Here is a 27,988-nt window from a genome sequence, read left to right on the forward strand (position 1 = left end):
GTCTTTAGCTGGTCTGGTTTCTGATATATAAACAAATTAAAGGATTTTCTCTTTCCTCTAATGTGTTATTTCGATTTTTAGTGTATGTAAAAGTTTTTAAAATCCTGTAGTCTGTGGTAAAGGGTCGTCAGTAGTCAGGCCAATATTTCAGGGGTATTGTGATGTCACAATCGTCACATCTTCATAATCCACACCTAGAAACCAGTCTGGCACGCTCCACTAACAAATCCAGATAAAGTGAGAGGGGTCATTTCCTTCCAATCAGACCAATCAGAGCAGACTGGGCTGCCTTAAAGAGATAGGAGCTAAAACCAAGCGTTTCAGACAGAGGCTGAAAAGAGGAGCTACAGCAAAAACAACCTTTTCAAGAAATAACCCAAATTAAAATTATGCAACGGAAAACATGATCATAATGTGTCTGCTTTAAGTGGATAAATGGTAAAACTACTTTATGTTGTAAATAATGGAAGCTACACTAACAATATATTTAGTTGTCAGCAGCTTGTTACAGGAGAGTTAAGGATTCACATTATATCAAGAGTAAATTTTGTTTTCAGTGTGCACTCTTACAGGAGCTCAGACGAGGTGGATGAACACTTACAGACAAGTTGTACGTGCATCTGTGCGCCGACCATATATTTGTTTTATGGACTCGAAGGGGCAGTTAATCAAGACTCTTCTCCTGCCGGTGCTCACTTCAGTCAGGACGGTAAAAGAGCTGCAGGGCGTCTCTGTCTTCCAGCGCAGGTTCCTGTCTGACTGTGCAGAGTGAGTGGCCCTGCAGCTAAATCCAGCTCCTTTCTGATTTCTATTTGGACAAGGTGATTGTACTCTGCGGCCTCAGTGACGCATGCGGTGATGCCGGTATGCTCGATTAGAGTGCAGACGGTATAGAGGCATCAAAAATATGACATCAAAACACAGCAGTTGTTTGTCTCAGGCCTCCTGTCAGACTGTAAGTGTTCCTGCTCCTGCAGATGTTACACAACAGGTCCACATAACTGCTGCTGTGCCACTGACACCATATGAAAAGGCACCTGGAGTTTTCCCTGTATGGCACAGTGACTGAGATACATGTGATACAATGGGGTTTGTCACATCCACATTTACAGATGTACAGGACACAAGTGGTGCAAATCTTTTGAGCGGCCAAGATCAAATAGACTTTTAGTCAGAAATGTGAGAGTTGGGTGCTCAGGTGCTCAAGAGCCGTGTGCCGTCACCTCTCGAAAAGTTTGTCTTCAACTTCTCCTCAATTAGAATATGGAGCTAAACTGAGAGAGAGAGACAGAGAGTGAGAGAGAGAGTGGGATAGTTTTGGGGGAAACATCTGCACAGTGAGTTTTTGTGTTTCATTTGAGGGGGAGAACCTACGAAGGCCACAGGGCCATGGACCCGCTGACTTCTGATGCAGCAATTTGGGATAAACATTTGAGCATCAACATCATGCAGAATCACTTCACTGGTCTGAAGAAGCTAGGGTCTGCATTAAAACATGATATCTCCTGATTGCAAACTGTATATTGTGGCATTTGAAATTGAACTGCAGTGTTAAATCTCACTTTGAGGATGTGACGAAGGTGGACTGGACTTCCATTAAAAATGCATATCAGTACAACACTCCCATACTGTGCTCTTACACTTATTTCTCCATTTAAATGTCACTAAACTGACCCCAGAGGGACGAGGCTGAGAGCCAGGACTCTGGACATGTGAGGAGAGTTCAGGTGTGTTTGAGCTGGAAGCAATGTCCTCATGCATCATTCAACACACACACACACACACACACACACACACACACACACACACACACACACACACACACACACACACACACACACACACACACACACACACACGAGACTGAGCACAATGGGACACCAAGAGCAAAACCACTCAGAATCCTCTACAGAGAAATCAAGTGGTCCAAGCTCCTTGCTCTTCTCTTTCTCTCTCCCTCTCTCTTTGTGTGTGTGTGTGTGTGTGTGTGTGTGTGTGTGTTGCAAACAGCAGAGGAGAGAGAAGAAAACAGGAAATCACAATAACTGAGTGATGCCTGAGTGACCTCTGTGTGAGAGAGAGAGAGAGAGAGAGAGAGAGAGAGAGAGTGTGTATGTATGTATGTGTGTGTGTTTTATCACATGACCATGAAAACACCACGCTCAGTTTTAAACAAACCGTCTCTGTGCAGCTCAGTTTAAAGCAGCTGGGATGTGTCGCCGTGGAGATTCGACCTTCTGTGGGTCACAGCTGTGATTCAGGTGTGAATGAACATCAGATTCTCATGAAACTGGGTCAACGCATCACTAATCGAGTTTTTTTTTGTCTTTGGTGACACGAGAAATGGACAGAAAACAAACGCAGTGTCACATGTGAACTGATCGATTCCCCCAAAATGCTGTAAAAGGAAATACAAGAAATGCGCGTTTTAAAAGGATCGAACCGCCAAACGCCCAGAAAAAACCCGCAAGTCAGCACAAAGTTCACTTTCCACGCATTTTGTCATCCGAGCAAATCACTTCCAGACGCATTTCACACACAACTTACCCCATGCTCCGAGGATCTGGATGCTGGTTCAAGGGAAAGATTCCACTCACGAACTCTTTCCGTCCCGTGTTTCCTCTGCGTCTCCCAACTCGATTATGTTCTCATGTGAAATCCTGAAGCGTAAGTTACATTTCTGAAGAAAGAAAGAAGAGAAATCACTTCCGACTCCAGATCCCCTGGTTCCCCCCCTCCAGCAGCACTCCTCCTCTCAAGTCAGTTGTTGTACTCCAGCCCGCTCGCCTTCTTCCCTTTGTCCGCCCGGTGTCCACAGCCGGCGACACCGCGGATCCGTCGTATGCTCGTGCGTAATTACGCACCGTAAACCCGCCTTGGCTCCGCTCTGTGGGCCGCACACACGGAGGAATGTCAATGGAAGTCTGGCGGTGGAATAGTTTCAGCTCAAACCGCCCCCAGGACTTGTGCTATGCTCCCCTGCTCTCCCCCCTCTGTGCCAGATCTCACTGGGATCCCATTCAGCCAATAACAGTCGCACCACGGAGCCTCTTCCGCGCCACCTAACGGCCAAACCGCAACACTACGAACCAGCAAGCCCCCCCAATCCTGTTCCCCACTTCTCCAGTGAAATGTCACAATGTTAAATGTAATCTGGGGAAATGGCCTGCGGGCCGTTTTAAAAGCCCCCTCGGTGCGTATTTATGAGGTGGAGCGTAATAAAAGCTTGTCACATCTGAAATGACGTGAGGAGGAACAGGAGCCAAATGGCTGTTTACAGCAAAGCTCCAGTCAGATGAGCAGAAACCATCCCGCTGTCTGTTGAGCTCACATTAAATCAGATGATGTTCAGAATAAAGCTGTTTATAAAGAGCTGTATGACAATCCTATCAAACACTGTGATGTATAACATCTAAATATCCTCCTGATGATGGGCCGGGGGGGAAATCCGATTGTAAAAATACCATTGAGCTGAATAAACCTACTCTACAATATATAACAGGGATATGTATCCATACAGTGCCTTTATTCATCAGAGCATGTTTCATAGCAATGGTCCTGTCATCAAATAACTCACTTAATACAACTGATACTGAAAAGATACCGAAGGATACTCTTGAAATACTGTTTCTGAAATATTGAGTAATGCATCGATAAGATCAATAATCACGTTTCTCTTGAAATTCCTCTTTACATGACTTTAGAAAGTTGTTCTGATATGTTTGTCAGTAACATACAGGATATAATGATTTACACATACACACAGAAAATATAAAACTAATAACGTCGTTTGAATACTGCAATGACCGCACCAATATAAATGAATGCTTTTTTTTATCAGATGGAAGAAGTAGAATTCAGATTTTTAATGATGTTAAAGCAGCCGATAAAGGTTTTAAAAGAGTAAAACTTTCATGGAGTTACTAATTGGTTGAAAAAGAAAAATAATATAAAGATATTTCAACCACTTATTCTTCCTTGTTCAAGCTTCACAGACTTCCCTTGTGAAACTGGTGAAAATCACATTACCATCATGCTTGGAGAGAGAGAGATCTGCTCTTCACCCCCCGTTAACAGGCCGGGATTTGGTGTCACCACAGATTTGGAATAAATCACTTATCTGCCCGAGTGTGGGCTGAGGATGGAGCGTCAAATGTGGTGGAAGAGCGAAGAGGAGCAGCTCGGTGATCACGCTGCTCAGTGGCCTGTTACAGAGATGCAGCTGCTCCATGTGCTGCAGGGAGGCAGCAGGCGGCATCAGATCTCTGCCTCACATGCAAACAAACCCTCGTGCTCCTTTACAGAGTCACTCCTCAGCCGGTCGGAGGCAGTTTGAGGCCTGATGCTGAACCTTCAGGTCTCCGACACGCAGGCCGTTAACCACCTCTGGCAGCTCAGTGTGCAGACACAGATGGGTCCTCGTGTTGAAGGAGTGTTTACCAGTCGGGCTGTGGCTGAATCCAACTCATGATATCGCATGGGAAAAATCCTCCCATAGCACCTTATACTGTATCTATATTATGGTTTCTCCATGTTTACATTCAACACCTCCTTACATGTTTGATGGTATATTCTTAAATTACAGTTGTTCTCGTGAATCCCACTTGTACATATTGTTTTTATAGATGTTTCAGAAAGCCCAGTTTAATTCAGTGTTAACTAAAAAACAGACAAATGTATCTGTACATGTTCTCTCTTTTGATATAACGTTTGGAAAAAATAAAACGAGACGTGAATAAAGTAACAGTCTTTTCATGTTGATTTTCATTCTATGCAGAACGTACTCGAAGCCTGGTTGAGTGCTTTAATAATAAAGACAATAAGGGGATAGTGGTGTTACCATGGTATCATCATGAATTACTTATTTCACGCTCATCCATGATGATGCAACATCTAGGTTACTCTGTATTTACCTTGTATGAAAGAGCAAAAACACATAGTCCATCAATGTCCCCTATCAATGATGGTAAATATCCAACATCCAGGTTGTGATGTCAGTTTAGCTCATCAGTTAAAACATGAACATAAAAGTTAAATTTAAAGAGGTTGAAATGTAATTTAGTCGATTTTTTACAGAACAAACCAAGTTTCCTCTGAGATGTGTTTAAAATCAGAAGATGCTGCAGCCTCAGTACTTTCAGCTCCATGGTTTTAGTTGAAGGTTTAAATCCTCAGACCAGCTGGGGATGTAGAGGACGCTGTTAACACGCCACAGTGCACATCAGCCTGCTTCTGATAACTGCTGAATAAAACTCACTGACATTTTCAGGCTGGTTTCACGTGGAAGAGTCACAGGCTGCTTTAAGAAAATGGTTCCTGGGCCTGAAATGACGAGAGGATAACATTTTAAAAAAGATGTATGATTTGTGGTTGCTCATTAATCACACGGAGAACATCGTGACATCTGTTTTTGTGTTTTTTTTGATCTGCAACTGTCGTTCTTCATCATCAATCTCTCCATAATGAGACAGAACATCAGACCATCTCTATCACAGCTGAAAGGTCATTTGTTTCCACGACTTGATGTGAGATCTGTTCATAGACTAACGGGAGTAAACAGAGCCAGATCAGCAGATTCAGAGGAAGCCTGCTGCAGAGACCTGAATTGTTGTGTTCATCCGGGTGTCTGACATTACACCGTGGGACCTATTAGCTCTGAACAAGGCTGGATTATCAACTGGGCAAAGTGTGAACGTTTCCCAAAAGCCCCAGTGAGCGGATAGTCTGAGTTCATTTGTTTCTTTGAAAGTGTGTTTGAGAAGATGTAGAATTCGATTCTAATCTCAATTAAATTTAAAATGACAAGAGCCTAAAGATCCTGTATGGTTACCTCACCCAGAGCCGCTGTCTTGTGGAGGGACCTTTGATTTAATAGCTTCTTTATTGAAGTTCGTGCTGTACTCACATGGTATAAAATCTCTTAATGCAGAATACAATGTTCAGAGCATTTTACTGAAGTAAAATGTAAAAATAAATACAGAAAAATTGCATTGAAGTAAAGTAAAAGTACCACATTAACTTTTCTACATGAGTAAAAGTAAGTACTTGCCTTTAAATATACTTAAATTAAGACATTATTCCCGAATGCAACTACTACATCATGAACTGTAGCTATATTCTGTTTGATACAATCATAACACTCTGTCAAGCTAATAAATAACTCTGCAGATGAGGCTACACTTTGCATTGTCACATGAATGAATGGTTTTATTATGAGTGGGCGCTGCTGCTGCAGCAGGCGGAGTCTAACGTTACCTCACCGCTGGGATTGGATCAATGAACCAGTTCTCCTCTGTTTATGTGGAGGTGGTGGGACAGAGGAGGATGATGGTGAAGCTGTCATCTGTGATGGACAACCAGTCGCACCCCCTGCAGGACCCCAGCACAGCACTGATTCACCCTGTCTGAAGGAGAGGTATCTCAGGTCATTCCCTCCTGCAGCAGTAAGACTGTACAAGCAGCTCTGCTCCCAGTAGAACTACAGGCACCATTATAGACTGAAGCTCTGGTTTAACTCTCTTAACTGTGCAATATTCATTCTGTCTGTGCAATACAATAGTTCATGTGCAATCCATTGACTGTAATTATATTCTCACACTGTATTTATGTGGTTTTTATTCCATTCATATTTATCTTATCTTATCTTATCTTATCTTACCTTACCTTACCTTACCTTATCTTATCTTTATTGATTACTTAAGTACTTTTACTTTTTAAAAAAATCTTTAAAAACAATATGAGCATACAACACAACACATTGTAAAAAAAAAAGTAGTGGAGTAGAGATATTTTCTGATAAGTAGAAGTGAAAAGTATCTGAAAATTAATCTAATCAAGTAAAGTACAGATACATATAAAATGTACTTTGTTACATCCAACCACTGTGGGGTTGTCAATAGGGGTCTCCAGCTAATTAATATTATTATAATTATTTGCCTCTGGACCTGAAAATGGATTGAAATTACAATATATTGATGATTATAATGTAAATGTTATTATAATGTAAATGTTATTATAATGTTAATGTTATTAACACTGGGGAGGAGCTGGGATCACTTCTTGTTTTAGTCATCACTATACATGAGGGATTTGTTTGACCAGCAGGGGGCAGCAGCGCGCCCCGCCACGCTGCCCTCTCTTGCGGAAGAAGACGGAGACGTCGCGTTGATGACGTAATAAAGCAGCGACTGTTGATGCCGCACACGAGGATGCTTTAAAGAGAGTTTCTCGTTGTTGTCTTGTCAAACATTGTTCACAGAGGTTTTCTCCGAGGTGTTGGGGACGAGGTACAACAGACATGGCGGACTTCTCGTCGCTGGGACTGTCAGACTGGCTCATTAAACAGTGTCACCAGCTGGGAATCAACAAACCCACTCCGGTGCAGGAAAACTGTCTGCCACCCATCCTCCAGGGTGAGACCTTGTATTAAGACCTAATATTAAGACCTTATATTAACACCTTATATTAAGACCTTATATTGAGACCTTATATACAGTCTGTGGGTAAGACCTTATATTAAGACCTTATATACAGATTGTGGTAAATGTTCAGGTGAAACACACATCACCAGGTTATAAACATGTAGTGTAAATATCCTCCTGACCGCTGAAACCAAACTCCATTGAAGAATTTGTCAATTTAACGCTCCGTGCCTGTATCAGAGAAGGAGGATGTGAAGTTCTCTAAAGTGAGCAAACAGTGTTGTTTTCAGGAGTTATACCAAATGATCTGCTATCATTTTATATGAGCTTTTTTGTTTTCTGAGGCCAGGCTTCTTATTCCTCCTGATCAACACTGTAAATAGTGATGTGATGTCACTCAACCTGATCTTTCTCAAATGATGACCAAACAATTCCTCTATATTGGGGAGATCTGACCAGTCAAAGTTGCAACGATCCCCAGCTCATATCTCCCTGAATAAGGATCCGTGACTCATAAAAGTTCAATTCCACTGGTTTCTCATGTGACCAGATCAACATGAAAGTTTTCATTCATAACTATTACGCCAAATCACAAAAGTGTAAGGATTTGACAAGGAAGTATCCAAATACTCAGCAGAGGTTGACAATCAAAGTTAGAAAGTTGAGGCATCAAAGCTGAGCTGATTGGACCAGAAAGACCTTCCAGTGATCTTCAAGGTCTTCAATCAAGCAGAGTTTGGTTTTAGAATTTGGTCATTTGAGGTGGAAATATTCATTGAAGTAACAGAGCATGTACTTAAGTAGAACTGAGCCCAGAGCTGGTGTATGAAGGTGTTTTGATATTTGTATTATTTGTACACACAGGTCGGGACTGTATGGGCTGCGCCAAGACTGGCAGTGGGAAGACGGCTGCATTTGTGCTCCCAGTACTGCAGAAACTGTCAGAGGACCCATATGGTATCTACTGCCTGGTGCTCACTCCTACCAGGTCAGTGCTACTTCAGCTAAACTTTATGCCATTGGGACAATTTCACAATACGTCCCCTCCCATTTCTCCAGCTAATAAATGTGATTTCATGCAGGGAGCTGGCCTATCAGATCGCTGAGCAGTTCCGAGTCTTGGGGAAACCTCTGGGTCTTAAGGACTGCATCGTCGTAGGAGGAATGGGTAAGTACACATGTCACTGCACGGAATTTTATATATATATTTATATATATATATATATATATATATATATATATATATATATATATATATATATATAGGAAATCTATATATGGGGAAATTTATATATATATATATATATATATATATATATATATATATATGATCCCATGTTGCCCGACCTCTTGTCATGTTGCTCTGTAAAGGCAGACATAACTTCTGGGTTCGGGTTCAGCATCTGTCTAAAGCTGTCCTGTGTGCTGACCACAGACATGGTGGCCCAGGCCCTGGAGCTGTCCGACAAGCCGCACGTGGTCGTAGCGACGCCGGGTCGACTGGCTGATCACATCCGCAGCTCCAACACCTTCAGCATGAGCAAGATCCAGTTCTTGGTGGGTTCAGGAGTTTTTTCCGCTTTCACTTGTATATTCAGATTTTAAATGTTTATACCAAGAAGACCAATGTTGCAACGTTGTGTTTCAGATTATGGATGAGGCGGACCGGCTGTTAGAACAGGGCTGCACTGACTTCACCAAAGACCTGGAGGTGATCCTGGGGATTTTACCGGCCAAACGTCAGACGCTGCTGTTCAGCGCCACGCTCACTGACACATTGCAGGAGCTGAAGGGCATCGCCATGAACAGACCGTACTTCTGGGAGAGCACATCAGAGTAAGAAACCTGCTGCTCTCAGGCTGGTGACAGGATTATTTAGCCATGTCAGCCATTGAAAAGAAGGGGAAATGAAGTCCTCTTTGTGCAGAGTACTAAACTTGTATTTGTAAATATCTTAAAAAGCAGTCAGGGTCAGACTGAGTGTTTTCGCCTCATTTCAGATGCATTATTTGCCTGAAATCGTGTGAGTTATTAATGAAACAGGAGCAGCAGTGTGGAAGCTGAATCTGATCTGAGGCGTAACTAAAGATTGAACAGCATTTTATGCACAAATGCCTTTGGATGCCCAAGAGTTGTTCAAATAACTGGAGCTAAATGTTACGTGTGGTTGATCCAGGTTTCCCCTGGATGAATTTCTGTTCACATGATTTGCAGAGTTCAAACGAGCACGGATATTTGGAAAGTTATGGAATGGAAACTTTAATGAGCGTTTAATCTACAGCAGCGCCAGTTTCACCAGGAAAGAGTCAATCCACCATTAACCCATTAATACACGAGGATTACACTGCAGTTTTTTTTAGAAAAAAGATAATAATGAAAAAATACTAAGATAGCACAAAGTCCTCTTAAATTGTTTAACATTATTCTCTGGGGAGGAAAAAATCAGAAAGCGCCTTCTCACAATGGAAATGAAGAAAAAAAAAAATCCTGGATCCACCCCCAGTGTGGTCGTTAAATTTGAACTTGACTGAGCTTCACTGTGGTAAAAGTTCTCTCCTGTTCATTCATTACTTGTGTTGTCTTTTCCTGTCAAAGGGTCTTACATGGCTGAGAGGAATTTTCTTTGTGTTGTTAAATCCAAACTGTAATTTGAGCAGTTTTCATCAGGCTGAACATGACGATGTCACAGACGCTGTTTTTATCCGTGTTTTCAGATTTTCACAGAATCATCTCAGTTTGGTCATTAGTATTACTGGCAAAGCATTTTAATATTCATCATTCCCCCTGTATACAGTCTGTGATTTCTATACTTTAAATAAATCTGGACCTTAAACCAGAATGCACATGAACGAGTGAATCGTCTTGTTTGTTGTTAACAGGACGCGGACGGTGGAGGAGCTGGACCAGAGGTTCATCCTCACTGCAGAGAAGGTGAAGGACTCCTACCTGGTGCACCTGATCCAGACGTTCACTGACGAGCACGACGACTGGTCCATCATCGTCTTCACCAACACGTGCAAGTACGATGCCCGGATCTGATTCAGAGGCTCATAGAGTTTCTAATGGAGGCTCTTTAAATATGATAATTTTCTTAGAGAGTCTGCCACTATGTTGTTAATACATATAAAAGCATACATATATAAAAGTATATTTGTCTCACAAGATGATTGGTGTGTTCTTATTAATTTTTTTCCTCAGGAATTGCCAAATCCTCACCATGATGCTGCGGGAATTTCACTTTCCAACGATCTCCCTGCACTCCATGATGAAGCAGGTGAGACTTCATCTCAAACACTGTTTCTCTCACATCATCCTTCAGTACCTTTGAAGTAATGAATGTCTGCTGGAGGATGTTTATATGGTTATGAGGGAAACACCTTCACTTTGGAAGAATAAAAGCTGAAGAGGAGCCGAGTTAAGTTTGCACTTACAAAGAGTTAAAGTTTGCTTTGTTTGAAGGAACGCTGATAACGGAGATTTCCTCCAACACAGCGATGTTTCCTTTATCACCAGTCGTTACACAGCTGCTGGACAAGCTCCTGCTGTATGTGGAAAACTAATTAGTCCAATTAAAGACGCAAAGACAGAAATGAGAAAGGAGCACAGAGCCCTGGTGATAATACAGAAACAATGCAAGTGTAAGGGATTAGTTCATGGAAGCTCTTTAAACCAGATGAATGGGCCTGCAGAACAAACGACAGCTCTTTATCTCCTCCAGAAACAACGTTTTGCAAACCTCGCCAAGTTCAAGGCCAGCGTCTACAAAATCCTGATTGCGACAGATGTGGCTTCCAGGTAAGAAGCTTTGCTGAGCTGCAGCATCTCGACTCCACACAGTCTTAAACAGATTCTCCACTGAAGGAAGCCTGAGAGCATTCGTACAGGCAGCTGTAGACAGGCGTGATCCCGTTGTTTGACATCCTCGCTTATTTCTGTCCCACAGGGGTTTGGATATTCCAACTGTCCAGGTCGTCATTAACCACAACACCCCCGGCCTTCCCAAGACCTACATCCACAGAGTCGGGCGAACAGCAAGAGCAGGTACGGTTAACAAGTCCAACACTGATCCTCCAGCGTCGTCTATGGATATACGTCTTAAACAAATGCAGCTCAATCCTGACCAGGTTTTCTTCCTCTGCAGGCAGGAACGGAGTGTCCATCACTCTGGTGACACAGTATGACATCCACCTCGTCAACGCCATCGAAGAGCAGAACCGTAAGTCACAATCCGATTCACAGGAACATGTTTCCCTCCTGCCTCTGGTTTCATAGACTCAGATCCATCACCTGTGTCTTTAGAGCTCGGCCTGATAACTGTAGGTGTTGGTGGCTGCAGGGTAAACAACTGGTTTACTTGAAATGAAGCAAGTAGCAAATTAATCACGCAGGTTAGAAATGATCAGATTGCATTTTGTTATTAATGGTTATGGACAGGACATTCCAAGACAGTGATACCCATGTGAAGTTGTATAGAATTTATAATATTACAGTATGATATATTACATTTGTATTAATTACTTTGATAGAAAAGGTTCAAATGATAAGAATGATACTTTCCTGAATTTATCACAAATCAATGGAAAAATGTTTAAGACGTGATGTCACGAGATAATGTTCCAGGCCACATGTGAAGCCAATGTCCAGCGTGCATGCATACATTTTTTTTTTGATGTACCCAAACTCTTGTTTCTGCAGATACAAAGCTGAAGGAGTACCCTGTGGAGGAGAAGGAAGTCCTGCAGATCCTCACCCAGGTCAATGTGACCAGGCGACGCTGTGAAATAGTACGGACGCCTCTTTTCCTCTCATTGCTGAATGTTTCCAGTATTCAGGATAATTACTGAATCTCCAGCCATGTATATTTATATTTTTCCGATGTTAATCTCCTTTTCTGATTTGTAGAAACTGGAGACATCCGACTTTGATGAGAAAAAGGAGATCAATAAGCGGAAACAGCTGATCCTGGAGGGGAAGGTAAGTTCCTTCATATTTACAATCAACCACTAAAACGTTTGTTTTTGGCACATTTAACAAACACTATCAAGGTGAATAATCACAAGCTTCAAGTTCAGTTTATTCTACATGTTTGATAGTTTCCTGTGATTTCCTAGAGAGGAACTCATATGTAACTGGAAACTTATGTTAAAGTGTGTGGAAAGAGCCATGTCATGTGGTTTTAATTGTAGAGAAGCTGGAGATAGTTACCTTTTAGTCTCATCAGAGCACAAACCGCTGCTAAATATGTAAAATTAGTCCACAGGCAAACAGTTAATGACTGTAGAGCATATACCTCAGCCAAGGAAGAGCTATCTTCACGATTGTCTCGTTCTTATTGTAGAAATATAAAAAAGTGATCTGCTCCTTAATCCGCACCATCGTTTAATGGATTCATTTTGAGTTTCTGCATAATCCTACTTTACCATCAGACACGGGTGAAAGTTTATAAACTTTAAGAACTTTCTGTCCCTCTAATAATTTACAAATCAGTTCTTTCCAGGAAACAAAAACGTGATAGAACATTTTTCTTAATCGGGAAAAAATCCCTACGACAAACTCTGATTTGAGATGGTGTCATGCAGTTTGGAAACAGTTTAAATAAGAACGTTTCCAAATGTCCTGTTGCTAATTTGTGATCGTCCTTCCGTCCCAGGATCCAGACATGGAGGCCAAGAGGAAGGCCGAGCTGGAGAAGATCAGGACACAGAAGAGGAGGTTCAAACAGAAAATCCAGGAGAGCATCCAGAGACAGAAACATGGACACCTGAAAAAGAAACTGACAAAGACAAAACACACTGAAAAAAAAAAAGCTCCACAGGCAACAGCGTGAAAACAGCTGACTCGTGTACATCTCGTTTTATTGTATAATATCTGTAATATTTTCCTATTTGTCAGCACATGCAAATAAATTCATACCGTGAAAACAATTGCTTGACAGCTTTTATTAGTTTACTTTAACAAGGGAATCACCATGTTGTGATGAAACGTCACTGCAAATAAGATTCATCGTTTCAAACAAACAGGTATTTACATCACATTGAGACCATTCATGTCATCTCTGTGGATGTAGAGAATCACGGGGTTGGATGCAAAATGTTTCATAACTAACTACAACTGAGACACTTCTTCAATAATCACTGCACGTGTTGCGGCTCAGATGGAAGGAGGAAAAAAATAGCAATAAAAATGGTGGCAGCAGGTTTTTAAAGCTATAACATGTTAGGAGTTGACGTGTGAAACTAATTCATCGCACAAACGGAAAAAGACTCGTACAAACAACTACCTCTACGTCAATTAAACATGGCGACGTCTACTCGCAGAATGATTGTCACATGTCCGTGGAGATGAGAAGCAGGTGAGAAACAACAGTGGAATACATTCTGTGTTCAGATTCAGAAAAAGCGTAGTCCCTGGAGGAGTTACAAAACTACAAGTCCTCGGACAGTTCGAGGAGAAGATACAAAACTAAGGAAAGGAAAACAGCCTCGTTCCCGGTGTCTGCAGGGTGCTACAAAAAACAGATTTTAGTAAAAAGTACACAAACATGGCTAAATTACACCCGAACGACATGACGCGGCACAAAGCAGCAAATCATCTGACAAAAGCAAAGTTTGGATGAAATCGGGGGAGGGTTTTTTTTGTTTTTTTTATAGGATCCACATAAATCTGGAGAGAAACTCTACAAGGAAAACATGAGCAAAACAGCTTTGCACAACTCAAAAGTCCACAAAAGAAACTGTACCAGCCTCCATTTGCTTTGACTCCACAGAGAAGGAAGGTGGCTTTCTTCTTCTTTTCTTCAGCCCATCCTTAACACAACCCAGCTGTACAACTCACTGACCTCATCTGTTTTTATTAGAAAAATAAAATATACTGAGTCCTTTTCTGTGGGTTTTCCTCAGCACTCTCGTGTCTGGAAGGTTATTTTTTTATTTATTAAATGCTGGTAGTTGTTAGTGATTTTAACTACATTCATGCTTGTGCTGCAGCTGTTTATCTGAAGGTGATTGGTTCTAGGCACTGAGTCAGGTTTTTCATTCACTTCATTTATCTCTTTGCCGCCGTCTCGTCAGTGCTGAATGGCCTCTCCACTATGTGACTGGGATAAAGTGTCTTTTTAATCCACACAAAGAATCCAGATTAAGATGATTTGTTTTTATTACAGGGTGTATTTGAGGTTCAGTTTTCATTTATAAAGTCTGAATTTGTCAACTCATGACAAAGTATAAATTTGCAGATTTGGGTCGCTGCTCATGCAGCGTGCTTTGTGTGGCAGGGTCACGTGACCGTCAGTGTGGCTGTGCAGCCGGTGAACATTCACAAAATCAAAATGCCGTGTGAAAGGACACTGGGTCAAATCTGTGGTCATCTGTTGGGCCTATAAAGTCCTCAAACCACATGTGTTCAACGGTTTAACCCTCAGTGACCTGAACTTGTTTTCCAGATGTGGATACTCTCATCCTCCTCTTCCTCAGCCACCTTCCTTTTCTACTCCTTACCTGTGGTGGATTGATTGCCACGGCCTCCACTACTATCCTCCTCCTCCTCCTCCTCCTCCTCTCGCCCCTGGTTTCTTGTTTGGTTTCTTTTACCTCGAGCAGGGATTTGCGTGATGAGTGTGGTCAGTCCACAATCCCCTGAGGAGTCACTCGATGCAAAGCGCTCAAGCATTTGCCGATCTAAGCGTACACAGATTGTTTAAAAGAAGACATCTGGTCACGAAGCACAGCCGGACATCAACAACCCCTGCGTTCAAAAGATTAAAATAAGGAAAAAGCCTTCGCTGAAACATCAAATGACACTGAGCTGAATATTCAATGCTGGTCATGTCTGATAGTTTCTATGACTTTTTTGCAATTTTGTGCTCTGTGATAAGAAAGGTACTTCAGAGAAGAAAACTGTCCCATGATGATCGCGATATCGGAGGGATTCGCGCCTCATGCCTTGAAAAAACAAAAAGTCTGAAATCCCTGCGTCGCTCCACCACTGGCGTGTGGTCGAAACCACCCCATGAAAGACCTTGTGACTGAACCGGTGGTTCTCAAGGCATATGGAAGGTATTTCAATTCAAGCCTCCTCAATATCAAGCACAGAAACCGTGTTTGTATTTCCTCTCCAAGAGGGCGTCGACCGCTGCTTCTTTGAGGCTGCTGAGGTTCTTGGGCCCAGTAGATGACTGTTGGTGCCGCTCTCCTCCCGTGAGAAACCTAATTTAAAATAGTCTGGGACATCGTACAGGTTGAGCAACCAACCGACTCTTAGGATGGGGATGTGTGTTGCCTGTTTGAAGGCTTTCTGCAACCATGTCGGTCCAGGTTTGGAGAACTTGTTCTTCAGGTTCAGGTGGGAGGACTTGGGTCCTCCTCTGAAGATGACTGTAAGAACTTCTCCGTTCTCTCCTGGAGACAGTGAGGTGCAGGGGGTTGGGTGGGTTATTTTGTTTAGGAGTTGAGCCTCATTTGGATTCCCACGAGAGACCGTCAGGATGTCTCCCGTTTCCCTCGGCAGCTCGACCACACGCCCCCATCTTCTCGACTTCCCTCCTTCACTACGCACGGGCATCGGTCCCTGCCTCTCGCTTGTTCACTCGGCCTCTCTTGCCATCTCCCTGCCCATCTGTTCGAGCCCTCTTCTTCTACCCTCTTACTTCTCTCGCTGGTCATTGGTTTGGTTTCGCTATCCCGTCGCTTTCACTCGGTGGTGCTTCGGTTGTAGCAGAGGAAAACAGGTATCCATTTTATGTTTTTATTATTTCCCAGATTAAAAAGCTGATGAACTAAGCTCAGCTCAAGCCTAGCTCCCTTCTTCAAGCATCCTGCAAAACACAACGCAGGGTTCATTAGTTTTTGTCCAAAGAGAAATAGAGAATTAAAAAGTCACAACAGCTGCGAGAAGTTTACCGAGCTAAGCTTTTGAAAAGTGATGTTTTATCTCTGTCGATCATTTAAGGTTCATAATGAGCATTATAAAGGCTTTTGTGACCTGGTGAGTGTTTTGTCAATAAACAAAAAAGTTTCTTCCAGCAAGAACATCACAATGAAATCCTGATTACCCTTGAAGAAACCTGAATACACTTACACTTTAATACTGTGACAGTCCAGTCACTCCGCCATGCTGATACGCACGTTCACCCTGGTAAGTTGAGTCCTGGGACAGAGCCACGTCAATTTGGGACTTGAACTCATCTCCCAGGTAGCTATCCTGAAGAACAAGAGGACAGCAACAATATTAGAGCAGACCACTTCAAACTCAGGACTCCTTCAATTCTAATGCAAACCTTTCCCATAAGATTCTGTCAGACATGCACTAAACTCCAATAAAGATGTGAAGTGTGTTTGTGATAAGAGCTGACGACTGTGTCGGGGGTGCTGTAAACATGATCATGTGATTTCCGCAGCAGAGTTAATATGTTACTTCCTGCCTCTGTCTGCTGCAAAGGAATTTCAACAATAGTTTCACTAGTGAGATAAAGTATTTTAAGGACTACAAAAAGGGACAACTTACCATTATCTGTATTTAAAAAAAAACAACTGATAACTAATGAAAATATAGTAGAATATAGTATATAGTATACTAATCATGAACAAATCTTAAGCATGGATGTGTTACCTGGGAGAGCTCTGGCTGGGAAAGGCCAGGCTGGCTCATCTGAGAGGGCTGGCTCATGGATATGTAGCCTTGTGTCAGTGGCCCCTGGGAGAAGGACTGGGAGGCCCCATCCTGGCTGACCTGGCTGTTTGGTCCATTACCCTGACCGGTGCCCTGGTTCCCAGAGCCACGGACCCTCTGCCGCCCGCCACGCCCAGGCTTACCCTTCATAGCCCCACGACCTTGATGAGGGAAAAAAATAAAACAGACAAGGTAACCAACATTATTCATTATTCCCCTTTTAAGATGTGGACCCGAGTTTCCACACTTTCAGCCACTGTTTTATTTCAGTGCGGTTCTACCTGCAGCGGGGCCGTTGGTCTGACCCAAGTAGCTGGGTGGAGGCATAGGAGGCATCACCAGGTTGAAGGGTATGGGGATATTCAGGGCGGCCATGTGACCGGGGCCGGCCCCAATCATCCCGATCTGGTCATGAGTTTGAAAGTACATGGACGGACGTCCGGCTGAAAGAAAACGCATATAACATGGCTCATGTAAATACACAGTAGGTAACAGAGTTTGAATTAAGTTATTGTCTTGTGTCACACCACAATGTACTGAAAAATAAATAGTCCATACCAGCATTGCTGCGGTCGTAGGCGGAGCCAGGGATGAGGGCCTCTCGGGCATCATACATCGCAGTGCTCATAAAACGCCCACCCTGGAAAACACCACATACTTCCATTCAGTACAGTTGCAAACTTTCTCCGATTTGGGGCTACAACTAACAATTATTGTCACTGTTGCCCCATCAAACACTTGGTCTGTTAAATCTCAATGCATAAAAAAAATGTACATAACAATGTCAAAGACCCAAAGTTAGTGTCTCCAAATATCAGGTATTTTCTGGCTAGTGGTCTAAAGCCTGAAGATGTTGAATTTGCCATCTAGGGGACTGAAAAACCGCAAATATTCAGAGTGAATTTATTGTTTAAATCTTTTTAAAGAAAAGAAAACAGTAACACTTCTTAACAGCTTAGTCAGAATCAGTTTGCCATCTTGTCTTCTGATGTACGTTTCCACAGTACAATATCTGCACAGCTGGTTCCACTCACAGGGTTGATGGTGTTGACCAGCTTGCGAGGCTTGCTGAACTGCATGAGGCTCTCCCTCAGGTTGTTGAGGGGCCCCTCCACCAGGACCTTCTGCTCCTTGTAGTTGTTCAGCAGGTTGTTCCACAGCGGCTGCTTGGAGAGGGCCTTCGGGTTCCCCACAATGATCACACCATACCTTCATTCACAACACACACGAGCATAAGACTGCTGATCAGAGACTGTGGGGCAAATGTTGAAACTACTTTGAGTCCATTTTGTGTGATGACAGCATCGAATTCAAATTACTCTGGCACTAGTTTTTGAGTGTTGAAATTCCAGTAGTCTGATTCCTCCTACTATGAACAAAATTATATGAGTAGGCATGTCTAACTTCAATTAAGATTATTACAAAGGGGATAATATGAGTGTTTAAGTCACCATAAAGAATTAGTCAGGTGAACTTTACAGAGACTAGTTGCCAAAAAGAGTACGTATCTGATTTTCATTACTCCTAAATTTGCTTCTACATGAAGGTCTAACAAGTGCACTGTGTGCTGTGCCAGCTTTAACAGCTTTAACAGTTTTATTGAGGATCTTACTTGGCTCTGGTCAGCGCCACGTTGAGACGACGAGGGTCATTCAGGAAGCCGATGCCCTGATGCTCATTGGCACGGACGCAGGAGAGAATGATGAAGTCCTTCTCTCTGCCCTGGAAGGCGTCCACGCTGGCAATTTCCACTTGCTGCAAAGGAACATGACACGGACGGGGATGAGGAGTGATGCTGACAACTTCAGTAAATGCTCCATCGACTAAGGGAGAATTACGTCCATTTGAATTTTAATAAACTTTTATAATTTCTGTGAGGCTTTCAGGGAAAACAACCACTACTCAGACCATTTTTGCTCAGTTGACACAATTTTTAATCAAAACATTACTTAGTCATCTTCTCAGATCTGTGTGGTACCTGATAGAGTTTGGTGTGCAGGGAGCCACTGAACTGCATGTACTGGACCAGGTAAGAGCGCTGACCCTCGTATGGGGTGATGATGCCGATTTGGTCGGGTTTGGCTCCAGCCTTCAGCAGCCTGGTGGTGATCTTCTCCACATTGGCAGCCTCGGTCCTTAAAAACACCAGCAGGAAAAAATTACCTCACAACTTCATGGGAGTACTCATAGTGGTTTTAAGACATAAAGCGTGTATGCTCTGAATCAACTTTATAGACCCTGCACAATATGGTTTAAGATATTTTCTAGTTCATAAAGCTGTAAATAAATGAACGCAATTAGTCATGAGTTTCCCTGCACTGTCAAAGGTTAAAGAAAATAAATAAAATAATGGGACCAATTTAATCTCACTTTGAGTAAAGTATATTCCTGCATCAATGAGGTCTATGTCCATGACATTTCTGTTGATCATGGCTGACAAGTGGAAGACTTTCTTCCTCATTTAAGTAACTGCTGCAACTGTTTATGGCTGCCTTACTGGTCGGGGTGTGAATGCTGCGAGCGAACAGCCCATAGTGTGTTTGCAATCCTCAAACAGAAGAGGGAGGATGTAGCGGTGATTATGAAAACAATCATCATCTTGTGATCAGGTGGTGTTGGGTCTATATAAATATTACAAACTAAACTGTACTGTTTCCAACAAGGCAATGAACACAGAGGGAGGCTTCATCAAGCCCTTTCCCCGTCATTGCATTAAAATCACTTTGCATGTTATGTATGAATGAAGTAACGCAAGAATATTACCTGTTGAGGTAGGAGGTTCCAGAGCTGGCTATCTCCTCCTGGCCCTGAGTCACGTAGAAGAACATGGGCTTGTCCGGCTGTGGCCACTGGAAGTCGAAGCCCTTCTTAATGCGGTCAGCTGCGAAAGGCAAGGATATTTTAAATATGGTTTTAGTCTTTTAAGGAGCTTGTAGAATTTCATTTACCTGGTGAGGTTCCAGCTAAAGTGAAAATTAATTTGTCCCTCCATTAAACCAGATAATGAGCTGCTAAACTTTGACAAACCTGCGGTGACGCCATTCTGCAGGGAGCCCTCGTAGAAAATGTTGGAAGGGAAGGCACTGAGGGCAGGGTGCATGCGGTACTGGACCTGCAGGCGGATTGGTCGGATGCCCAGAACCACCAAGCGCTCAAACAAGGACTGGGACAGACCTGCCTTAGCTGCCTTCTTACACATCACTACAGGACCCAGCTGGCAGTGGTCGCCCACCAGAATGAGCTGTGAGGAGGAAAAAATGCAACATGTGGGTTAAGAGGAAACATTTCTTATTAACCATGGAAAGATTATTAGTCTAAAACAATCTATAAAACTGTAAAATCATTTTACACAGATTATTATTCAATTATTTTAACTTTTCTTGGGTCTTAAAAGCTAAAATCCAGATTAGTCAAACAGTACTAAAATCATGTCAAAAGACGTGTATGAATATGCACCTGTAATATTATTCATATCATATTATTGATAGAGCCAATCAATCAAATTTGAAGTTTGATCCAAACATTATACTGATGACATCTCAACATTATAAGTTGTTTAAGCCAAACATGGCGTGTACCTGCTTGGCTCCCAACACCACGGGCACCATACACTCCGGCTCGGTGGCCTGGGTGCTCTCATCAATCAGGATGGAGCGGAACTGCATCTTGGCCAGGCGGGGGTCTCCAGCCCCGACACAGGTGCAGCAGATCACATCAGCATTCTGGACAAAAAGAAAGGAAGACAGTTTATAGACTTTCAATATTAAGATATCTTTTGATTACTTTATTATTTTGAATGCTTAGTCAAAACTATTTGTTCCACCAGAAGTCTGAAAGCAGACTGTTTTGTAGATTGACCCCATTCACAGTTTTGAGTTGGAATGTTGGTATGACACTTTGAAGATGCTCCTCACCATGAGCAGCTCCCTCTCAGCGGTGCGCTTCAAAGCCCTGTAGCGTTTCTCATCAGCAGACGACAGCTCACCAGTCTCATCCTTCAGCTGTTGCAGCTTCTGTAGCTCAGGCATACTGTGGAGGCAGAGACGAATCAGGGGGGTAGTTAAATGTTAGTTCGATATTACCAGTCTGTGATCTAATTAATAAATAATTTTAATGCATGCATGCATCATGTGGTGGTGGAAGCTTAGAGAAATGTTTGCAACATGTCATGGCTCAAGATCAAGGCCGTCAAGTTAAATTTAGAAAAGTAAATTATTTTAGATTCAGTTTTTCCCCCAGGATACAGTTGCAATTGTTTGCAAAGACATTTGACATTTATCATGACTGAAGCTCTATTAGACATCAAATATTATTCTGACTGAGCACCAGTTCCCTAGACGTACAATTAATTATGAACTAATTCACAAAGAGGTCTCGTGTGTGGAGGACATTTCCACTGACCTGTCCATGTTGCTGATCTGGTTGTGCAGAGCCAGAAAAGACACGGGTGACTCGATGGCCTCACGGCTCTTGGCGCACAGCCTGACGACCTTTAGTCCAGTCTTGTCAATCTTCTCGGTCAACTGGTCCACAGCGATGTTACTGGGAGCACACACCAGAACTGGGCTACAGGACACACAAACATATACATCATAAAAACAGTTAGCAGAAGAACAGTAAATGCTGTTACTTGATAAAAAAAAATAATGACATCACATATTTTTTGAGAGTACCGCAATAACAACTCTTACCCATTGCCCTGTCGGGACAGGTGGTAAACAATAGTGGCAGAGGTGACAGTCTTTCCGGTGCCGGGAGGACCCTGAATTAGACTGAGAGGCCTCTGCAGCACCGTCTTCACAGCATACACCTGAATGTGTAGAGCAATTTAGAAAAAAACTGTTATGGTCAGATGTTGCCAAAGCAAACACATGTCTATTTTGAGAAAGAATCCCCCTGATCACAGGGGAATCTGGTCAGTGAGGTCTGACCTGTGAGTGATTGAGGTCAGGCAAGCCCTGAGCAGTGAAGCGCTTTGGCAGCTGGCACTTGATGGTGACATCCTCCACCTCATGGCCCAGCAGTTTGTGGTAAATGTAACCAGACACAGAAGTCTCATCCACTGCAAACGTCTTCAGGGCGCTTTGCATCCTGCAGCAACAAATGTCAGTTATTAACAATTATTTATATCATCAAGGAAACTTTGTATTATATATGCATTATACTATATTCCTGTTAAGTAGAATAATATTATGACTAAAGAAATCAAAATTAAATGTTCCAGTCACATCTTTGGGTATAAGAGTTTTGCCTACCTGTCAAAGGAAGTTGACTTCCACACAAAGTCCACTTGGAAGTTGTGGGGGATTTCCACAGGTGCTCCAACGCTGCTCCGCAACTCGATGGCAATTTCATCTCCATAGTCTTTAAAAACCGGCAGTTAAGGAAGTTCAGCATTATCTGTACATTATGTCTAGTAAGTGGGGGTAGATGGTTATGTTTTACATTAACGTAATGGAGCATGTGCTGTAATCTGCATAAAGGATACTGTCAGGGACTTTGATGACATGACCAATGCCTTTCCACATCGGGGCCAGATCTCCTTTGTATCGCAGGCAGATTTCATCACCCTGCATCAGCCGCATATCTGGGATTGATAAAAAGGACACATGTTAGAAGCCCTTAATTACTCAACCCCCCCCCCCAAAAAAACTAAGGAGCATAAGCTATGTTCTCAAACCAAACAATACAATACCGTGAACCTATAAAACAGCACAAAACCCCACTACAAAAAACAGAGGCAAGGACAAAACCAAGCACACATGCCACCAAAAGATGCAGGGTCAGGGGAGGTTTCGTGCAATTCTGACAACTGAAGAGGGACGGGAAGGGGCTCTATCAGCACCACAGAACCACATGGAGGAAGTCAAACTCAGCGAATTACCACCTGAATCCGTCTTGGGCAGTGTGAAATAGGCAATCCGCTTTTTATTCAGACCCAGGTCCCACCTGACTGTTATATTGTCTTGGGTCTACAAAAGAAAAATAGGAATATATTATCAACAAATGAATAATAGGTAAAATGTTTAATATCACTGTGACAAGATTCCTGGAGAGGGCAAACAATAAAAATTTTTTAAAAAACTCAACTTAAGCAGCATTTTTAAATGCAGCATTACAAAATAATAATAAAGGACATGGACAATCAATGATAAACACTATTCTGTGAGTTAGAATCTCCAGGATCTCTTGAGGTCTTTTAAGTACCTGGGACTCCTTAAGCTTCTTGTCGTAGTCAGCCTCCAGTTTGACCAGCGGGCCAAAGATGTTTTGGTACTGGTAGGCGTCCTCGTACCGCAGCAGCACATGCTGGGGTTCCTCATCCACGCCCGGTTTCTCCAAGTCCTCCAAGGTGGCGGTGGGATTGTCCTGTGAGGAATGAAAAGGTAACTACTAGCCCTTCACTTCATCACACAATTTAAAATCCACAAAAAGATTCCCTTTCTCACTTGCAGATGCCTCTTAAAAATGGAATTCAACAGGTAGATACCAAACCTTAACCAGCTCTAGTTAAGTTTTCAAACTTCTGTTGACACTGCTCAGTCATCAGGCACATACCTTCCAGAGCTCCTCAAGCTTGTTGATCTGCTGGGCGGTGATCTGGCGTGCCCGAAGCTGCTCCTGCTCCGAGGGGATCTTCACCAGCCAGGACAGAAAGCAACGATCCTGGATCAGTGGTTGCCACTGCGAGCTGTCCCAGTTGATGTCTTTTAAGCTACTCTGGCTAGCACAGGGCTGCCTGCATGGTATGGTAAGAAAAACAGAGAACTTGGATTATATTCAATTTATGTGTGGGTTTTTTGCAGTAATCAGATTATGGCAGAGGATTTTTTCCTGCCTTGAGTACAGTCACAGTTTGGGTTACAACATGATATAAATCAGTACAACTTCCTCTTCCTACAAGCTTGTCAAAGACATGTTGACAAACATGTTGGCTGATAAGTAACAAAATGTAGAACAGTACCAACTACAAGTTTTTTTGGAAACTTACATTTTTACAAGAGCACCGACAATTTGTTTCTCAATCGCAACATTGTCTGCTCGGTAATATAGATTTCGAGTTCAAATTTCAGGTTTTCTTATCAACCATGTTCTGGTTTTCATATTACTGATTTGGTTGTGTTTTATCTCATTTTAATTGGAATAATGTACTGCACAGCTAGTTCTGGAAATGGGCTTTTAACTTTCTTGCCTTCAGAAAAATGTTTTAGTTTCTATTCTCTAATTCTGACCAGGCAATTTCGTTTTGCAGCCATAAACATTTATAAGGTAGCTACTTTTATCATCTGACTGACTATTCAGGCATTTCAGAGGGACTGCGTCAGTTACTGGAGCCTCAGGATGCAAAGAATTTGCATGTTTCGCTTTCAGTTGATGATTCAGAGTAACTTATGATAAGAGGTTCAAAGTTGTCCACAAGGAACCTGTTTGACCAACAGATACTGAATTTGAGGGCATTGGTAACTGAACTGTCACTGTTAAAACATACTGCCCGGCCAGCACCTACCTGCAGAGTAACACCACCACGGAATCAGCTTTGGCCGGGATGAAGCCCAGCAGGAAGACATTTCGACAGCCGCAGTTGTAACACTCCAGCACCGTCTCTCCCAGTGGCCCATCTTTATGCAGAGTCACCTCTTTGCATTTGGCTCTCACCAAGTGGTTCACAATGTGGCTGGAAGTAAGAGAACAGGAGTCAGATGATTAAGAAAAAGAAGAAAAAGAAAAAGAAAATCACACTCAATGACACTTGTTGTGGCAGCACTGCAGCAGAAATCAATTGACAGTTTATGTAGTGTGTTGACTTACAGTACAAAGACAGGACAGACACCGAGGATCATTTTACAGTTTTTAAACAAATGGGTTAGTGTATCGAAAATGTCAACAGCTGACAGGAAATAAACTTGGTTAGTTAAACACGGCTCCTTACCAATGAAAATACAATGAAAAGTCTTGTTTAAACTACATCATGCAGAGCTCTCTTTATACCCATTCAACATCATCTGAGCATTCACAGCTGGCTGATTGTGATGTGGGCGAAACTTAAAACATTTAATTACAAACGTACAGTCCAAATTTTTACTAGAGACAAAAAGTTATTGCAATGTTTGTTATTCCGGTCTATCGAAATACTGTCAGATGAGGAGTTCATTACACACCTGCCAGATGTGTTGCCACGTCCATTACAGAACCACTTCTTGCTGGTGTTGCAGTACACCACACATGCTGGATCATGGATACCACAGTAGCTGAAAAATACCATCAAAAACGCATGTGAATTACTGCAATATTAAATTAACATTCTGCCAAGTGAGGTGATGCCAGACGGACAACAGGCTGGATTAGTGTCAGAGGGGAGAGCAGACTGTATCTTACACGTAAAGTTTAACAATAACATTTTCAAATCATTACCATTTTTCTATAAATACTTTTACCCTGCAAATTTCTTGGTGTCGTCATCATTTTTATGCAAAAGCAACATTGACAATTTTCCACATTTGTTTATTACTGCATATCTAGAAGAGATGCAACAAGTTGTCATTTAAGTGATTACATTGTTGACTATATTGATAATATATTACTCACTGTAGCCATTTATTTACAGCAAAAATGCAAAAAATGCAATGTTATCAGCTTCTCAGATGTGAGGGCTTGAGTCCCCATGATAGCTGTCTGTTCAAACATTTGCTTAGTTAGTGATGTATGGAAAGATCTGAATGAGAACTGCAGGGAACTGTTAGTGATCACTGAACCACAAGAGCCACAGAGAAAATAAGTAATATAACATTACCGTGCAATCATCTAAAAAAAAGAGCAGTGAGACCATTTCCTCAGTAATCTTAACTCAGTTTCGTAGGTGCAACTAGGTAATATTAATTCAACAGTTCTGCAAATAAACCCACCCTGACTGATATACTGTCCAATTTGTGTGGTGTGGTGTTGATTCAAATTTACTGACTTGGAGGTGCTGTAGACTTCTGTGGTTATAAAAAGGACACGAGTTTTTTTTAACGATTTTGTCGACTTCATTTATATGAATGACATGAGGTTCTAGGTTCGTGAGGGACTAGGCTCCTAAACTCATGACTAACAACCCTCTGCACATCTGTTTCCCTGCCCGTTTGCACTTTATTTGGAAAAATGTGAAACAACGGATGAACACACACACGTGCATTAACTATTCTCACACTCCACATAGTTAAAGTTTCATTTGCAACGAATGTCCCACTGCACCTTTGAATGTATATAGTTTTAGTTTTGTATTATATATGACTTTTTGTATTTATTTTAGTCAGTTCTTTCTACCTGGCTTTAACTTTAATATAAGGATTGCACTGCTGAGCTGACCGGGTTCTTCTTGTCCAACACCTTCCATTGTACTGTCGAGCCTGTGCTAACTGCATATGACAAATACAACTTGAAATCGAGGCTAGGCTACATAACAGACACATCTGTATGATCCCATTCGGGTCAAATGCAGCACAGACTACAGACTAGATCGTACAGTCGAACCACAGTCGAACCACCGCCTGTCTTCAGCAGTTTCAACACAAAGTGAACATTAAATGGTGTCTTCGGGGGTAAACAGGACACTGAGGTCCCGGCATGGTGCGGCTCCTCTACCTGCATGCGTGCACGGGCAGGTCTTTGGTGTAGTACGTGTCCTCCTCATCCTCCTCGAAGTTGAGCTCGGTCAGCAGCTGACTGGCTTTGGCCACGGAGTCCTCCACTCCACCGTTCAGGAGAGCCTCATCAGGACCATTGACCTGCAGCACAGCACAAGCTTTACCAAAAGAAAACTCACCCGATGCTAACGATTAGCAGCTAGCCGCTAGGAAGCGCGGAAAAAGCCAGTTGAGTTAAATGTGAGCTGACGTGTTGTGAGTTCTCTCGACGCTTGGATTTTGTTGACGAAGTTAGAACCCGCCAAAACCGAGCGGGTCGAAACAAACCCAACAAAAACCCACCGGATGTCACTTTACGAGATTAGTTAACGAGGGTTTCTAGCTAGCGGCAAGCTAACAGTTAGCCGTTAGCTGCTAACCTCCAATAATAGCGGGGTGGCGGATGAGCTAGCCGCGGCTAACGTCAGTACACCGCGGTTTTGTCGCGTCTTCGCGTGAAAATAAAAGCCCCGCACCTGGCCGTCCAGCTGGCTCTGGGTCTGGCCTTGGGTCTGCGTCTGGCTGGGTAGCGTGAAGTCGGTGAAATCGTACTCGGAGCCCTGGGTGTCCGCTCCGAGCAGCTCCGCTTCCTCGGTGTCCAAGAAGGTGAGGGTCTGGGAGCTCGGCCCGTACGCCTCCACGCTCATCTCGACTCTACACTTTCGCTTCACTCAACGACTTCCGGTAGTTCGCCCGTGGATGAACTTAGTCCTCGCGGTGTTGTGTTCGTAAGCGACGCCCGGGAGACCGAGGTCTGGGCCGAGGGTCTGAGTTTGAACCCGGACAACAAGCGGAACCGATGAGAAGCTCGACTGATCCGGCGGCTCCGTCACAGACCGTCCCGACGTGTGACGTAACTGTGGACCAGAGGCACGTCACCACCGCGAAGAGCCCTCACTCTGAGGTTTTTTCCGGAGACCCAAACAGCTCCAAAGAACTACTGCAGATGAAATGGATGAGATGAGATGAGATGATCATTCATCAGTGCCACAATGGGGACATTTGCAGTGTTAACAGCAGCAAAGAGTGCCGTTAACACACTCTTTACTGTATCTCTGAAGTGTTAACTTAATCAGTAATCACAAACAGGCTGTTCTAAGAGATCATTTCGTAACTAATGTCATTTTTTCACCTTCATTCACTGAGCCTCCCCTGACCCTGTCCAGAGGCTCGCTGGGCAGCCCACACACAGTGCACAGCTACATTCTTACCATATAAGTGTGGCGATCCTCTATG

The 27,988-nt window shown here is 42.8% G+C and overlaps 3 protein-coding genes across 5 annotated transcripts in view; 1 reads left to right on the plus strand and 2 right to left on the minus strand.

Moving 5' to 3' along the window:
* Positions 1-3,025, minus strand: part of LOC118120731 (homer protein homolog 3) — a 42,141-nt gene extending 39,116 nt beyond the window's left edge. For both annotated transcript variants that reach the window (XM_035175957.2, XM_035175956.2), the window contains exon 1: positions 2,548-3,025. In XM_035175957.2, coding sequence (XP_035031848.1) covers positions 2,548-2,552 — 5 coding nt within the window. In that variant the 5' untranslated portion in view covers positions 2,553-3,025. The remainder of the gene's footprint in view (positions 1-2,547) is intronic.
* Positions 3,026-7,143: 4,118 nt separating this feature from the next.
* Positions 7,144-13,345, plus strand: ddx49 (DEAD (Asp-Glu-Ala-Asp) box polypeptide 49). The gene is made up of 13 exons (XM_035177520.2): positions 7,144-7,412; positions 8,286-8,409; positions 8,504-8,589; positions 8,857-8,978; positions 9,070-9,257; positions 10,301-10,441; positions 10,620-10,695; positions 11,140-11,216; positions 11,365-11,462; positions 11,563-11,637; positions 12,117-12,205; positions 12,324-12,395; positions 13,072-13,345. The coding sequence occupies exons 1-13, from the start codon at positions 7,298-7,300 to the stop codon at positions 13,246-13,248; spliced, it is 1,440 nt and encodes a 479-aa protein (XP_035033411.1). The 5' UTR covers positions 7,144-7,297; the 3' UTR covers positions 13,249-13,345.
* LOC118121549 (regulator of nonsense transcripts 1) lies at positions 13,346-27,621 on the minus strand. Of its 2 annotated transcripts, none has more exons than XM_035177519.2 (24): positions 27,229-27,621; positions 26,712-26,854; positions 25,247-25,336; positions 24,595-24,762; positions 23,646-23,826; positions 23,295-23,456; positions 22,975-23,059; positions 22,576-22,674; positions 22,343-22,451; positions 22,019-22,178; positions 21,779-21,897; positions 21,489-21,653; positions 21,002-21,116; positions 20,666-20,809; positions 20,115-20,328; positions 19,851-19,968; positions 19,066-19,222; positions 18,700-18,842; positions 18,122-18,296; positions 17,646-17,727; positions 17,369-17,530; positions 17,028-17,248; positions 16,497-16,619; positions 13,346-16,233 (listed from the first exon to the last, which is right to left on the minus strand). In XM_035177519.2, the coding sequence occupies exons 1-23, from the start codon at positions 27,397-27,399 to the stop codon at positions 16,500-16,502; spliced, it is 3,303 nt and encodes a 1,100-aa protein (XP_035033410.1). In that variant the 5' UTR covers positions 27,400-27,621; the 3' UTR covers positions 13,346-16,233; positions 16,497-16,499. The 2 variants fall into 2 exon arrangements, with proteins under 2 accessions (XP_035033410.1, XP_035033409.1); XM_035177518.2 differs by having other exon boundaries at positions 22,972-23,059.
* Positions 27,622-27,988: the final 367 nt, after the last annotated feature.

This window comes from Hippoglossus stenolepis, chromosome 14 (assembly GCF_022539355.2).
Source record: "Hippoglossus stenolepis isolate QCI-W04-F060 chromosome 14, HSTE1.2, whole genome shotgun sequence".
In the NCBI taxonomy this organism is placed as follows: domain Eukaryota; kingdom Metazoa; phylum Chordata; class Actinopteri; order Pleuronectiformes; family Pleuronectidae; genus Hippoglossus; species Hippoglossus stenolepis.